General features: G+C 42.2%; 1 protein-coding gene across 1 annotated transcript in view; it reads left to right on the top strand.

Moving 5' to 3' along the window:
- The window catches only part of C5H1orf159 (chromosome 5 C1orf159 homolog), a 283,602-nt gene extending 275,424 nt beyond the window's left edge, over positions 1 to 8,178 (top strand). The window contains exon 9 of the mRNA XM_086947843.1: positions 5,296 to 8,178. Coding sequence (XP_086803969.1) covers positions 5,296 to 5,393 — 98 coding nt within the window. The 3' untranslated portion in view covers positions 5,394 to 8,178. The remainder of the gene's footprint in view (positions 1 to 5,295) is intronic.
- Positions 8,179 to 13,974: the final 5,796 nt, after the last annotated feature.

The raw sequence follows: 13,974 nt of genomic DNA, 5'->3' as shown, positions 1-13,974 counted from the left end.
TCAAGTTTTGGCATTTTCTTTTCCACTCCCTTCATAAATTTCACAAAACTACAGTTCAACTGTGGGTCCGGAGATGCAAAGCAGGCGAGAACTGCTTTCCTTCGTGAGCGTATCCCTCGTTGATTAAAGTGTTGTTTCAGCAGATGTTTTCGTTCATCCAACAATTTGTCACAGGAGCATAACAAGTGCAGCATATCCTCTGGCCCTAAGCCACATAAACGGCAAAGGGAGCTTGCTTTGTCTTTTAGCCAGTGTTGGAAGTGTCGGATGCAGGGTAGCAGGCCCAAACCTAATTTTAGCGGTTTTAGTGTAACCGAAACCAAAGTAACTATGTGCTGCTTGTGTTAAGTAAGAGTTCAGGGTCTTCCAGCCATGTGATCTTTTTGAGAGGGCTGCCTTATCTTCAACCAACGAAAGATGTTTAATTGTTTTCTTGACCAGGTTTTTGAGCATTGTATGATTTGTTGAGGTATCCCAAAGCTGCTTTAAGCCCGTATTTGCCAGGCTACTTTTAAGATACTTGGCAGCTGATGAGGAAGGGTGTTGCTCTAGCTCTGTCCATAGATACTCAGTTAGAGTTCCTTGTTTGAATTTCCTTACTTTATCCCAGATAGTTATTCAGGCCCCTTGTCTTGCCAGGAGCTGTTGTTGGACACCGAACTCTAGCCTAATTTGTGCTGGGGAGGTTTGTTTGGCTAGGCTAAAAATAATTCTGTATGCAGCTATAATTGTGTTGTTGAGGGTCTTTGCGTCTCTGCCTCTCTGTACCTCACTCCCATAAGTGATTGTTAGCAGGAGTTTAGCAGGAGTTTAGCAGGAATTACTTGTATCAGAGGTAGAAGGGAGGGCCCAGAGAGTGTTCTGTTTAGTGTTTTTAAAGAGATTGACAGAGAAAGCCCTTTACTTCTGATGCTCGTTTTCTGTACAGTAAATTGTCTGCTATTGTCAATCTTCACTCCTAGGTATTTGTACACCGACGCGTCATCAATTTGTGCATTGTTCCAATACCACAACGTCGATTTTTTTTCTTTGATGGGCTCCTGTTTGATGCCCACGCCAAATCGGCTGTTCAGTGCCTCCTTCCGGGCTTGCGCCCCCCTCATAGATCTGTGTTTCACAGGTCTTCTTCTTTTCACATGTTATGGAGTGGTTACCCTTTTATTTAGCATCCTCCGGATGCACTATGCGTTTAAGGCTGGCAGTAAGACTACTGTGGTGGTGTTCCACTGGTTGTGTGTGTTTTGTCCTCTGACTGTGGTTTGTCCTAAGAGGTGTTCCCCGTTGCTTGGGGGCGTGCCATACTCCAAGTGGGGTACTTTTATGCTATTGTATAGCTCTGCTATCTGTCAAGCGGGCCTGGAGATGCTTTTGGGCTCTATACGTCCACTGACGCCATTATCGTACCGTTGCACAGCCATGGGTCGCATTGCATCTGTGCCTCATTCTCCTCTTTTAGAGGTTTTTACTGTATTCAACACGCTCAGAATGCGGCTATCTCCTGCCATAAATGCACTATGTGGATTCCTCCTTGGCACCCGTGTTGCGTGGACGTGGCTCATCCCCTTTTGATATATATATATATATATATATATATATATATATATATACGGATTACCCATAGGGTACCCTTTTTTCTACATCTCCACCTCTCTTCGCTTCTGCGAGGTCTAGTCCTATGTATCCGTGTTTCAAGTTGCATATCAGTGCTGTACTCAAGATTGCCCTAGTACTTTTAAGCGCACTTTGTTGCTTTTTCCTGCATCTTCGGCAATAAGGGTTCCTTGCATTCCACTCCCTGGGGTGGTACCCCAGCTTCACGCTGCCCCTTCTTGGTGTTAATTTGTTCTAAACGGTCCCACTCTTCTGTGGGGGATGCTTTTCCCCTCACAATCGGAGGAGGTGGTTTAGAGATTTGAGGTTCTCTCAAAAGTTATGCCTGTTCATCTTCACTGCTCCTATTGGTGCTTTTGGTGCCTCTGCTGCCACTCCCTTCGGATGTCTCTTTTTCATTGGGTGTCCCCTACTCTGTCTGCTGTGCCTGTGGGACAGCTCCTCTGATGCAGGTCGTCCCAGGTGCTGCACCCTGCGTCCCTGTGTTTCGTGGGTGAGTTCTCACCTTGGCCTTCAAGCTGCCTGGTTGGGCAGTCCTGTGCTCATTTTACCTACGCCACCTTGTTGTCTCTGTGGCTGTCTACTCTGTGCATGTTCAGTTATGGTCCGCATCAGCGTGCTTCAGCGTGATGCTGTTCACCCCTGTCACCTCTTTGGTGACTAGGTGTGCACTTGGCAAGTCTTTTGTTCCTGCCTGTACTTCTGAGGCGTTGCTGAGTTGCTGCCTGTTGCCCTTCGCTCCTGGATGTGGCCTCTCCGGCCTCCCTTGCGTGGGCTAGCCTGGTAGGCTCTGGTTACATCTCTTCATGTTATCCTCTAGCGTTGGTTGGTGTCCACTTAGTGCACCATTGACCTAGGAGTAGTCCTTCCGCCTCCCTTAGTTCTGGACTCTCTTCTGTTCTGGAATATGGCTAGTGCATTTCCTACATCTCATACAGGTATGGTGTCGAGCCATTATGGCAATTTTGTGATGCCTTGTCTCCCGTTGTCTTTTGCTCTTCCAAGCTATCTAGGTTGCTGTCTGGCTTTTCCGCCACAGCCTTTCCTATAGTCAGTCACTCTGTTGCCGGCTCAGTGCTTCGTGCACTTTCAGTTTTCCTATCGCAGACCCACCTCCCTCCTTGGGGTATGGTTGTGGTATCTGTTCTAAGTTAAGAAATCTGCGGCTAGATGTCTCTATCAGATGTACGAGTTACTTACCTTCGGTAAAGATGTATCTGGTAGAGACGCTGTCTAGCCGCAGATTCCTTAACGCCCACCCATCCTCCTCTTTCTGCGAGGACATTGCCAGGTGAGCTTCTCCACTTTCCTCCTTTCACTTGCCCTTGGTTTTCTTTCAAGGGTGCTCACATTGTTGCGCCCCTTAAAGAATTGCCATATGTGGCTGACTGTCTCCAGATGGCTCCTTTCCTGTAAGATGGTGCCTTTTGGTTCACCTTAATCAGGAAAGTATTCTTCTTCTCCTGCTGCCTTCCCTCCCTCCCGCCTTCTCCATTGACTCCGAGCTCTTGTTTCCTCTTTATACGTCTTTGGAGATCGGTTGGGCTGCGCTTTAGTCTTCCTTTATTATAGGGGATGTGCCAGTCTTTTCATCCTTCTTGCACTGGATTGTTGTTCTTTCTGTGCTCCGTTCTTGTTGGGCAACACGGTTCTACTTGGTAATAAGTCTATCTTGTCTGTTGAGATATTCTTCCCTTGTTGCTCTGGCTTTTGGAACGGTCTACTCTTCGCTTTGTGAGGTTCTTTCTCACTGCTTTGTTCCACTTTTTCATTTATATGTAGACCGTGTCTGATACTGTCTTTTATGATGGTGTTTTACACCATCTGCCTTCTTTGTTTTTATGGATTTTTCATCCCCTGCACACTGTTCCCAAACTTTAACAGTTTTGTTGGTGGCTTCATGTTGTGCCGCGGAAAAGTTTCTCTGAAAAAAATTGACGTCACCCCGCCCCCAGAGGGACTTATTATGACCTCACTGACGTCACTTACGTGGACGACGTCAGGGCGGGGTCGTGTGGCACCGTCCCCCGACGCGAAGAGGTGCTGCTGCAAAAATAATTTCGGATCCAGTCTGACGCCTGGGGATATTCTAAGTTAAGGAATCTGCGGCTAGATGACGTCTCTACCAGATACATCATTACCGAAGGTAAGTAACTCGTACTTCGCAGTTCGATCCATCCTTACTTTTATGTTCTCTGTTTTGTTTGTCATTTTCAACTTTTCATATAAAGATTGATGCGGGTAAAAATAAATGCCCTTGTTAATGTACTTTGATGTTGTGTACTTGTCTTTTTTTCTTTCAATTGGCTCTCACTTTTTCATAATTTTAGTGAGTAAAATGGTGTTAGCTCTGGCCGCTCTTTCCTCTCATTTCTTCATTAGTGTTGTCTTACAAATTTGATGGTCTTGCTTTTTTGGTTGATGTCACCTCTTGCACAAGGAGCAAGATGTTCTCCAAATATCTACACTCCGGATCCATCTCTGCGCTACATAGTACTGAATCAGACTGATGTGTCGGCAAAAGGTTGTTCTAACCAATATATATTTTTTGTAGCTTTATCATAGGCTCAATTCCCACTAGAGAGGATATTTGTAATCTGCTTCAATCGAATTCAAATATTGTCCTTTAAGTCATTGTAAGGCAAGTCGGACACACTTGCAATGCCTCTAGAAAGGCACCCAGAGGGTCATAAAAGATAGTGAATCTTAAAACATGCTAGCTATTGGCTCATTTTCGGGGCTGCAAATAGCATGTAGAAATCCAGACTGGATTGCGAGAAGGAATAGACACAGTTTAAAAAACAGCACATAGTAGACATTTTCTAGTTCAGTACTTATTTTTTTCCCCACAAAAAGTGTATTGGTTTTGTGACCACTGCTATTTTAAGTTATTTAATGTTATAGAGCATTCATACGACACATGTGACACCATGAAGCTGCTAAGCCAGAAAACTCTGACTTGAAATTAATGAAGGAGTCAAATCCTTTAGAACCCAGTTTATGAAAACCGTAATGTTTTCAGCTTTCCTAAAAGCCAGAGACCTTTGGTAAGCTTCAGTGCACATGGGGTGGTATTCCAGACGTCAGTGAAAATGTTCAAAAAGACTGTCTAGATGTGGAAATGTAAGAATTGAAGCAAAAATTGCTAAACTGAACGAACACGTGGCTCCATTTTAAAAAAATGAGATAATGGTTTTGTATTTGTAATGTAAACGGCGGAGAAGCTTCTAGGTTCTACTAGATTCTGTTGTCCATTTCAGGGACTATAGGGCAATGTATTTGCTTTAGCAGTGCATGGAATGGGGATTATTTCTCTGCTGTAATGAATTCCTGTTAATATTTTTAGGTTTCCACATGCTTGTGGTTTTCTGTATTACAGGTGCTTTTCAGGTTTGATTTCTTTAGCCTTCCTGTTCTTATTACTGAAATTTGCTAGATGTGGTGAAATGATTTTTTTGAATCGGAGTTATTTTCTGGGAAGGAGATTGGTCCATTGGATAGGATGATGGTTGGTAAAATGTAGTGTAGTGAATCTGTGGTTTCCCAATATGTGGCGAGATCGATAAGATTGCTACATTGCAAACATATCTCTATTTGTGATTAAATCATTTGGGCTGGAGTGTGATTTCAAAAAAGGCACAGATCAATTAGTAGAACTAATTGTTTTCTGCTTGACTATTTCAGTTCGAAAACCACGCTATGTCAGAAGGGAGAGGTCGCTGGTGATGTCGGCATCTGCGGCACCGAATCAGTCAAAGGAGACCAGAGTCAGCAATGTCTAACTTTGCTTTATCACAAACTTTGCTCAAGACTGTGATGTCCGAATGGTCTGTATGTGGTCTTGGAAAAGGATGGCATCCTCATTTGCATGGGGAAGTGAGCTAAAACCACACTCCATGGAAAGGTAAACCACTGTGCCAAACCTACTGAGTGAGAATACTGAAATTCTGAGCCTAACTCTGTCGCTGGGGTAGTGGACAGTACCTCACCAAAAACTGTTTTCTTTAGTTCTCTGACCTGGAGTTGCGGAATCATTTCATGAAGTCAGGAGGACGAGGCTGGATGGATGACTCTTTGGGAAGTGGCCAATGTAAACGTTGTCCCTCTGTGATATTTTCTGTTACCTTATGCTCTGTGTGGTCATCAAGTGTAAACTTTAGCCTTATCAGTCATAGTGGTATGCTCCTTTCCTTTTACAACAGGAAGTACGGCAATGGTCTGCATGCAATGGGATATGACAAAAGCTATAAAGGAGAGAAAGGAAGTTATGCTCCCCCTATAACCACTCAGACCTCTCTCTATTATACTCGTCCCATATACTTTGCTTTTACTGTGACCTGACTACCTTTGAGTTTTTGAACACTGGACGAACAAGGATAACTTGGAGGATGGGCTGGCACAGCTGACCTTCTTGCAGGCCCCAAAAACGTTGCCCAGTATCCTGTATAGAAGTACTAAAATAATTTTCTTTGTTCCAGATAAATAAAAAATGGGCAGTCTGTTTTCTTTTCCTATCTGGTGTATGCATTGGCAACCTGTTAACCTCATGCACTAGAAATAAGGATGCCAGAGGCTGGCGGGGAGACCCAAGAAGCAGTAGTGTAAAAGGGCTTGGTGTCCTTTCCTGAGAGATTTTTGCAATCTCCAGTAAGTTCAATGAACCTGTTTCAGCTCGACCAAGAGGAATGTTTTTTATCTGGGCATCAGTGTTTCCTCCCTTAAACAATTCCCTAACGATTTAAGGGCACTGCAGTTATAATTAAATTAAAAGATCTCTCCTGTGAATATTGACTGCATTGCGCTGCTTCTGACTCTCATAGCAATGGCGCCTTTATTGACGCCTGATTTCCAGGACTTAGTGGCCTCCTTCCATTCTTCTTTTACATCTGAAATCTGATTTAATTAGAGTGTAAAAAGACTATGGTAAACATTTCCTCATGTTAGAGGTGATATGGACCAAATGAAAAATAATACTGTTTGCATCAAATGGATTTGAACTGACGGTTTATTGGGGAGCTACTTTTATGGTATCCAGTCCCTAGATACTTTCTACCCTGTGCCCCTCTTCCTCAGATGTTCCTTGAAGTCCTCTGGAAATATTTGAGATTTGACTTTTGAGAATCTTTCCCTCTTTTCCAAGCGCTAGTTCTGAGCCCACTAGTTCATATGGCCACTGGGAGAAATTACTTTTGAAAAATGTACGTTTGTGAGCCAGTCCGTGAACACCTCATTGCCACTTGGTGACTGATTTTCTATTATCCTCCTGGTGGCTTGCATTGATTCAGAGGACCTCACTTTTTATTCCTTCCCTGCATAATTTTACTAAGTCAAACTGGATTTGAGATGCAGTAAGATCTAGACGGATCTACCAAGAAATCGATTCAATATGGGGCCAAAGAGTTTTTGTATCTGTATATATTGCTGGGCATACCCGTTTGGTCCGAGATGTCAGAGGGATAGTTTCCATAGTGGGTTCAATGAAGAAATACTCCTATTGTAATTGTCACCAGAATCTGCCAACTCCCCGTCTCAGTTGTGGTCTGCAGCTGACAGGCATGCTGAGTAAATGTATCACCTGTCCTTAGCCCAATAGGAATGTAAATAGGATAATGCACAGCAACAAATTCAGATGCTTGGGAGTAAAATTGCATTATGCCTTATTTTCTAAAATATTCTCTCTCCACGTCTACATATACCACACATATGGGAATTGTTTGTGGTATGCACTTTTACCTGCAGACTTCAAAAATAATTTTCTTTTTTCCAAGCTATATTGCTGTCAACAGTTGGAAGCTCCCTGTTATTGCACAAACCCCTTGACCACTGCACACGCACTTATGCAGCTTAGGCTTCTGGCAACAGCTTAACTTAGTCTCATGGCGTCTTGCAACATATGGATATTAAAGGAAACGGGTTTGTTTATCTAATTTGTGAGCTTGGTTTCCCATGTCTGCATCACACCCCTTAAAACTCTGGACAGCTTTGGGGTGTTTTTCTTTTTTAAATACTTTTATGTTGATTCTTTTTTTATAAGATTCTTGTGGCTCGGCATAAAAGCAACAATAAGTTCTTAAGTTCTCAACCATAACTGTGGTTGATAATTCAAAGCACAGGAGATCTCGCTCTGGGAATAGTGAATGCTGCATCTCGCTAGTCCAAGAAACATTTCCCCCCATTTTATGGTGCACTGACAGTTGGACCATTTGTCTCCGACAACAACACATTCCTAGAGGTTGTAGCATTTTTGAGTAGATAACGGGCCTCTAAGGCTATTCCAGGTGTTACTCTTGGACTGCAGCCTTCAGGCCAGTCATAGAGGTTCAGGTTTTTAAAGAGTTCCTGTCAGCTTGCCAAAAGAAATGTCCTGGTATGATCTTTTGTGAACACTGTTGCCATAGGGTACCCACAGTCGTGTTTGCAGTTTTTTTCTGCTCGTTTGAAACATTTTAGTTGGCTTATCGTTGAAGAAACCAACCACTTGTTCTCAAATTGCGTTTTTGCACTGTGATGTAATGTGAACTATTTTGTATTTTTATACAACTATCTGTAATAAAATCTTCTTAAAATAGTCTTCGTTTCTGTGTACTTTTTTCCTGGAAGGTGTAGTTTTTGCACAATATTCACTTCAGTGGATTGAGCAACTAAATGTCAGAACACCAGCATTCAAGTAAACTAATGGTTCTATTCACAGGGAGAATGCTATTAGCTATATAAGGTATGTGAAAACTATGGAATGCCTGATACATAGGTATATGAAGCTGTGTAATTTGTATCAGTAAGCAATGTATTATTACATTCATTTTACTGTTCGTTAGCAGGCATTGCGTTGCTCATGTCGGCATATATTTTGATTAACCAATTTAATTCTTAGCAAAACCCCATACAATTATTTGTAACCAATTAGAGTTGTGTGCCAGACATCACGTTTAGTTAGCTTTAATCAAACCAAATGCTGATATAGCAGAACATTACACCCATATCTACGCCTGAAAATAAGGGTGGCCCAATAAATCATGTTATTTAAAGCAAGTTTTCTAAGTGCAGTCATTTCCCTATGATAAATGTATTAACACATTGAGAAACTGACTTTTTTGAGTATCAACAGTGCCCGTTACTACTTCCCCCTGGGCTCATTTGGATGTCCTGGTTCGAGATCTGTGGGAGTCATTAGGCATGTACATTTTTGGTGCACGTTATACCACCGTGTTCGAAACTAGATAGGAAATTTTGTTCCTTGTACATGTGCTAATGGGTGATCTCTTGAAAAAAAAAGTGCTCATGTGTAGTTTCTGAATGCTGCAGCTTAGCTGTGTTCATGAACCTCTTTCCTCCAGTTTCCCTACAGAAAAGTTAGTGAAAGATGTTTCTACGTACACGTAAATCCAAGTGTTAGGACTGAAGGTCTCCTGAGTGGCTTTGCAGTGTGCACTACCCAGCACTGTGTTGTTTTCTTATATATACTTCTGTAATTTGTTTTTTGTCCCTACAGTGAGTTGGCAGTCATGTAAGGTCAATGTTCACTAAGCTGAGACTCTAGGGCTGTGCTGTCAGGTCGAGAGGGCACCCAAAGTGCTACCATGTTATTGAGAGTAGATACCGCTCTTTGTGGAACTGATAGTCATAGGTGTCTGAACTTGTGTGAAGTGGCATACTTTGTTCCCTGTCTTCAGGGTAATGTCTCCTGGTCTCACTCTTATGAAAGTTCTGTCTGCCTCCCTTAACTGATATCTTTTACTTACATGTGGATGCATTATGAGTGGAAGAGGCCTATATACAAACTATATGTTGTGGTTCAGTGTGTAGATGTTGAGCACTTTTGTTAGAGGGCATGGTGGAACCCATTTTGGGTTCCAAAGTTTGTGCAGCAACCTAAAATGATGAAGAGTATTGTTTGAGGATCCATATGTTCCTGCAAGGCTAGGAGCCTACCCTCTGTGCATTTCTTTCCTTCTGTCCCTGTAAAGTGTAATACAGCCTATTGGGTGGGGGGTCTTCTCTTTGATGCTTCTCATGGTGTCTCTGCTAGAGTGATGTCCACTCCTTCCTACCTGATTTCCATCAGCATGGAACATGGGCTGTAGTCTAGAGCCCATTAATCATGTCACCAGAGCAGGTAGAAGTCCACTCAGGAGAGGCTTCTATTTTCCATGGTCCTGGCATGAGCTGATCATGTAGGGGGCATGCAGTTTTTCACTGAATGAGGTCCCTACCATTCCAAGAATTTTACCAATGTAGGGGAAGGGATTGGACGGCTTCGATTATAAATACTGGTCCGCTTGCATATTATTTGTTCCTAGATTACTTATTATTCTAAAGCAGTGCTGCACAACAGTGTTCCGTAGAGAGAGGTGATACAGGAATAGCGATTTGCTAGAGGCTACAAAGTTGCTAATAATCTTGAAACCTTAGAACGCAAGGAGAAGAGATTTAGTGTTGTCTGGCACCAGAAGTACTTCTGCCAGTGGAGTGAATACCCTTAGGAAAACTTGCATACCAGGTGGCCAGGACCAAGCTCTGGCTATCGGATCTATAGGAGCCATTATGAGACTCCTCCAGCACCAGAGCACGAGGTCCTCCATGCCTGGCTGCCTAACATCACCTGCCTGCATCACCTGGGCCCAAGGGAGTTGTCGTCTAATGTTGTTCAAGGTTGAGCCAACGCCTTCCCTGATCTTGTCTGTGCTGCATGGAAACCTGTGAGCCCCCTAGTTGCCTCCTGCAGCCTTTGGGGTTACCTCATTTTCCGGGTTACCCTGAGCTGGTGACCACTTCAAACTCCTTCAGATGGCTGTTGGCCTTTACATTTGAACCCCTGGTGTTTTGTCTCTAGCTTTGTGGGCGTCCATATCCCATATTGTGGGTGGACGTCCATGTACTGTAAAATCCCTACTGCGAATGGCAGTACAAAAAATATAGAGCTTTTTAATATCCCATACCCTTTGTGGGATTTTAGTATACACGCACAACAATCCTCTATTTCCCCCCATGATTACTATCAACGTATTATGACCATATCCATTGACTAATGTTGGCCAGAGACTCCAATGTTAAAGGAAAATATAATGCTTCGTTCGTAAGTGCTTCAATAAAGTATATAATGAAACCTTTACTTTACGCACTCCTAATTTAGATGTATTATTTCATTTGTATCTGAAAGTATATTTCCTTTAATAAAACTGAAGCACTGTCTGGACATTCAGTTATTAACCCCTTGCGCGCTCGTGACGGAACCGTTCCGTCACGAGTCTCGGATGGGCTGTGCTGGTGACGAAAAGGTTCCACGAATTCCACGCCTGCGCTGAAGGTTCTATTAGGCGGGCGAGGCCGTGACGGAACCGTTCCGTCACAAGCACAGCCCACCCGAGGCTCGTGACGGAGCGGTTCCGTCACGAGCACGGGAGCGCCGCGCGGCCCCCCCCTCCCCCTTAGCACTGCGGCGGAATAGCCGCCGCAGCTAAGGGGTTAAAGGGTATTCTAGTGTTTTTCTGGATTCTGAGTGTCTGACTCTCGTCTCCTCTGTGAGTAAGCCCTGGACATCACTGCTTCATTGAAAGCCAAGGCTTAAGTGCAGTACTTTGAAAACTCTCTTTTTCTCTCGCTCCAATTGTCACGGTCGGAGTACAGTAACCCCTGATTTCCCTGGAACCAAAGGAGCCAAGTCTCACATCTAGTGACTCTTAAATTTAGATTTGTTTCTTTTTGTATGGAAATAAAAAACATCTGGCCAATTTAGAGTGGAAATGGGCTCACAAAAATGTTTATTTTTGCTTAAATTGAAAGTAAAAGTAATCACAAAAAAAGTGCTTTGGGAATCCTCGTGGTAGGGGTCATTCAGTTGTTATGACGCGAATGAAGAATCCCTGAAGGCGAACTAGTATTATAGATAAGTAACTTTTCAATCTTGAAAAATCCTCCCGTACTCTAAAACTTATCAGAAATGTTGCATGAACATCCTTCAGTCCAGGCATAGTCAATCATTCCCAGGCAAGCAGAATATCACCCAGAAAGTGGGTCGCCTCTACTTTGATATCACATGCTGCAACGCATTTGTTCATCCCTCTAAAATTTATCAATAGCTAAATTGATTTCTTCTGAAAGTATTTTTGTTTTTCTTCCTCAGAATAAATTGTTTACAAAAATGTATAGCTGCCTGACAACCATGCTCAAGGTCATCTACTTTCCTTCTTGTCTAGAACTTCCACAAGTTCCAACACTTTTTTACTGTTGGATAAAATATATACAACTGCAACGATAACCCTGTCCACGTAAATAAACAAACTGTCCTATGTGCACCCTCCATGAATATGTGACATATTCTGCTTTTCTGCTTCTCATAAGATAGAACCCAAAATGCAAGTAATATTTCTTTATCTTTTTTCCAAGAATGCATTCAATTCGACCATGTCTGTGTTGCTAAAGATAAAACTAGGGTGTTTCTTGGAATCCCCTAATGGTGATGTGGCCACTACCACATTGAAAATGGGTTGGAAGCACATGGGTAACAAAACTGGCTGAGAATCATCCTCCACAATTCCATGCCTTTCCAAATATACTGTACTCGAAGATTTGCCTCTTGAATGTCTTTACCTCTTCGTTATTGCTGAAACTATTCACACACTTTCCCTCTCTTTTAAACGCCATCTTAAAAGAGAAACCACAGAGCTGCAGGACCTATCCATCATATTTTGCTGCATTATCATTAATGTTGACATTTCATGAACCTCGCTCTTTTATTGGCAAAACGGACTATTACAAGGCGATGGAAAGCGACAAAACCACCCAACATTTCAGACTGGCACAAAGAAATGATGCGATAGGGTAGGGCAGAGGGTGCGGAAATCAAAAGGGAAGAACAAAGGGGGCTGCGTAAAAGGTTGATATCCCTAGATTGGGATGTAATGATGGAAGAGTTTGCCACCATGGAGATTCACACAGAGTGATACTACTATTTGCATTTCTAGATTTTATGCAATGTTTGCTGATGTAACGGGGGGCTTTGTTTGTTTTTTCTCACAATTGGTGCATCTTAATATTTATTGCTGGATTAGGAAACACATGAAGATGGGTAGGAGTGCTTCGGACCTTAAGGTACGTGCTAATAATATCGCATAGCATTGGCATCCCAGCTGAGATGGTGGGTGGTTTAGGGAGGGACTGTTTTTTCAACAAAAATAATTGGATATAGTTGTTTATTTCATTTGCATTGAGTCAATATATAATCGGCAATTGTATTGCAGACACTAGCTGGTCAAACACTATGATGTAAGTGTCTTACAGGATTCTTAATAAGGCAACGCAGCAAGCACAGTGGAGGTATGCAAAGTTTGATGTAAGCCATGATAACAGGTTGATGTTATGCTTTGTAGTAACATTACTGAATTATAATGTGAAATACTGTTTGTTCGTACTACCAATGTAATGATGAATTATGACAATTTTATGGAACGAAAATAATAAAATCTGTTCAAAAAAAAAATCATTATTGTTGACATGTTTCGGTCTGCTATTAATGCTCCATTTGCATTTCCTAAGAGTCAAAGTCCTGCGTCTGCATCCTCCCAATTAATTCCTACAGGCTACCTATCAACTTTATCTCTTCAGTCATGCCCATGATCCCAGCCATTGAACTAACTACATCGAAAACATGTTTAAAGATATTTTATGGATTTGTCCAATCCTGTTTTTGGATCATTACCAATTTAATTAATTTTTTTCCCCAATATAATCTTCTAAACTTGAACTCTGAGATCTTCACTTGTATTTTTATTTCTGATCTACTGGCTCAACTGTGTTTTGATACAAAAGGCTGCACAATTCAAGATTCATTAGTCCTTTCACCTTATATGATTACTATCTCCTGTCTCGAAAGAATAACCCACACCATCTCAACATACTTATTCAGCAAACTATCTCATGGACGTAATCTCCTTACAAGAATGAGGCAAGATCAAACACACCATCTCCAAAGCATAATCCACTATTCTTATTAGAAGTGTCACATTTCTTTCTGTCTCCATAAGAAGGTGGTCCTCGAAAGAAACACAATTTCTCACATCACGGGCGATAACTTTCTTTTTGGATACATTCTTCTTTGGGACTGCGCCTTCAGTGTTTCCTTATTTTTTTGTGCCAAATATCCTAAAATGGTTTTTACCTGTAGAACTTTGTACTTAGACCTGGTATTCCTATTCGTTGAACACATCTTGAAACTTACAGAATCCTCTTTGAAATCCATAATGACCAGAATCTGTCTTCATTTCAATATGGCATTCTTGGTGATTTCTTTGACAGTTCGCTTTTTCTTGCATTGTCTGCATTCTGAACATAGTCTTAGTCATGACCTGTAACATATCTTCTGCTAAC

The sequence above is a fragment of the Lissotriton vulgaris genome (assembly GCF_964263255.1).
Source record: "Lissotriton vulgaris chromosome 5 unlocalized genomic scaffold, aLisVul1.2 SUPER_5_unloc_1, whole genome shotgun sequence".
Lineage (NCBI taxonomy): Eukaryota > Metazoa > Chordata > Amphibia > Caudata > Salamandridae > Lissotriton > Lissotriton vulgaris.
Note: the sequence above shows the minus strand (reverse complement) of the source record. Positions and strands in the feature narration are given on the sequence as shown.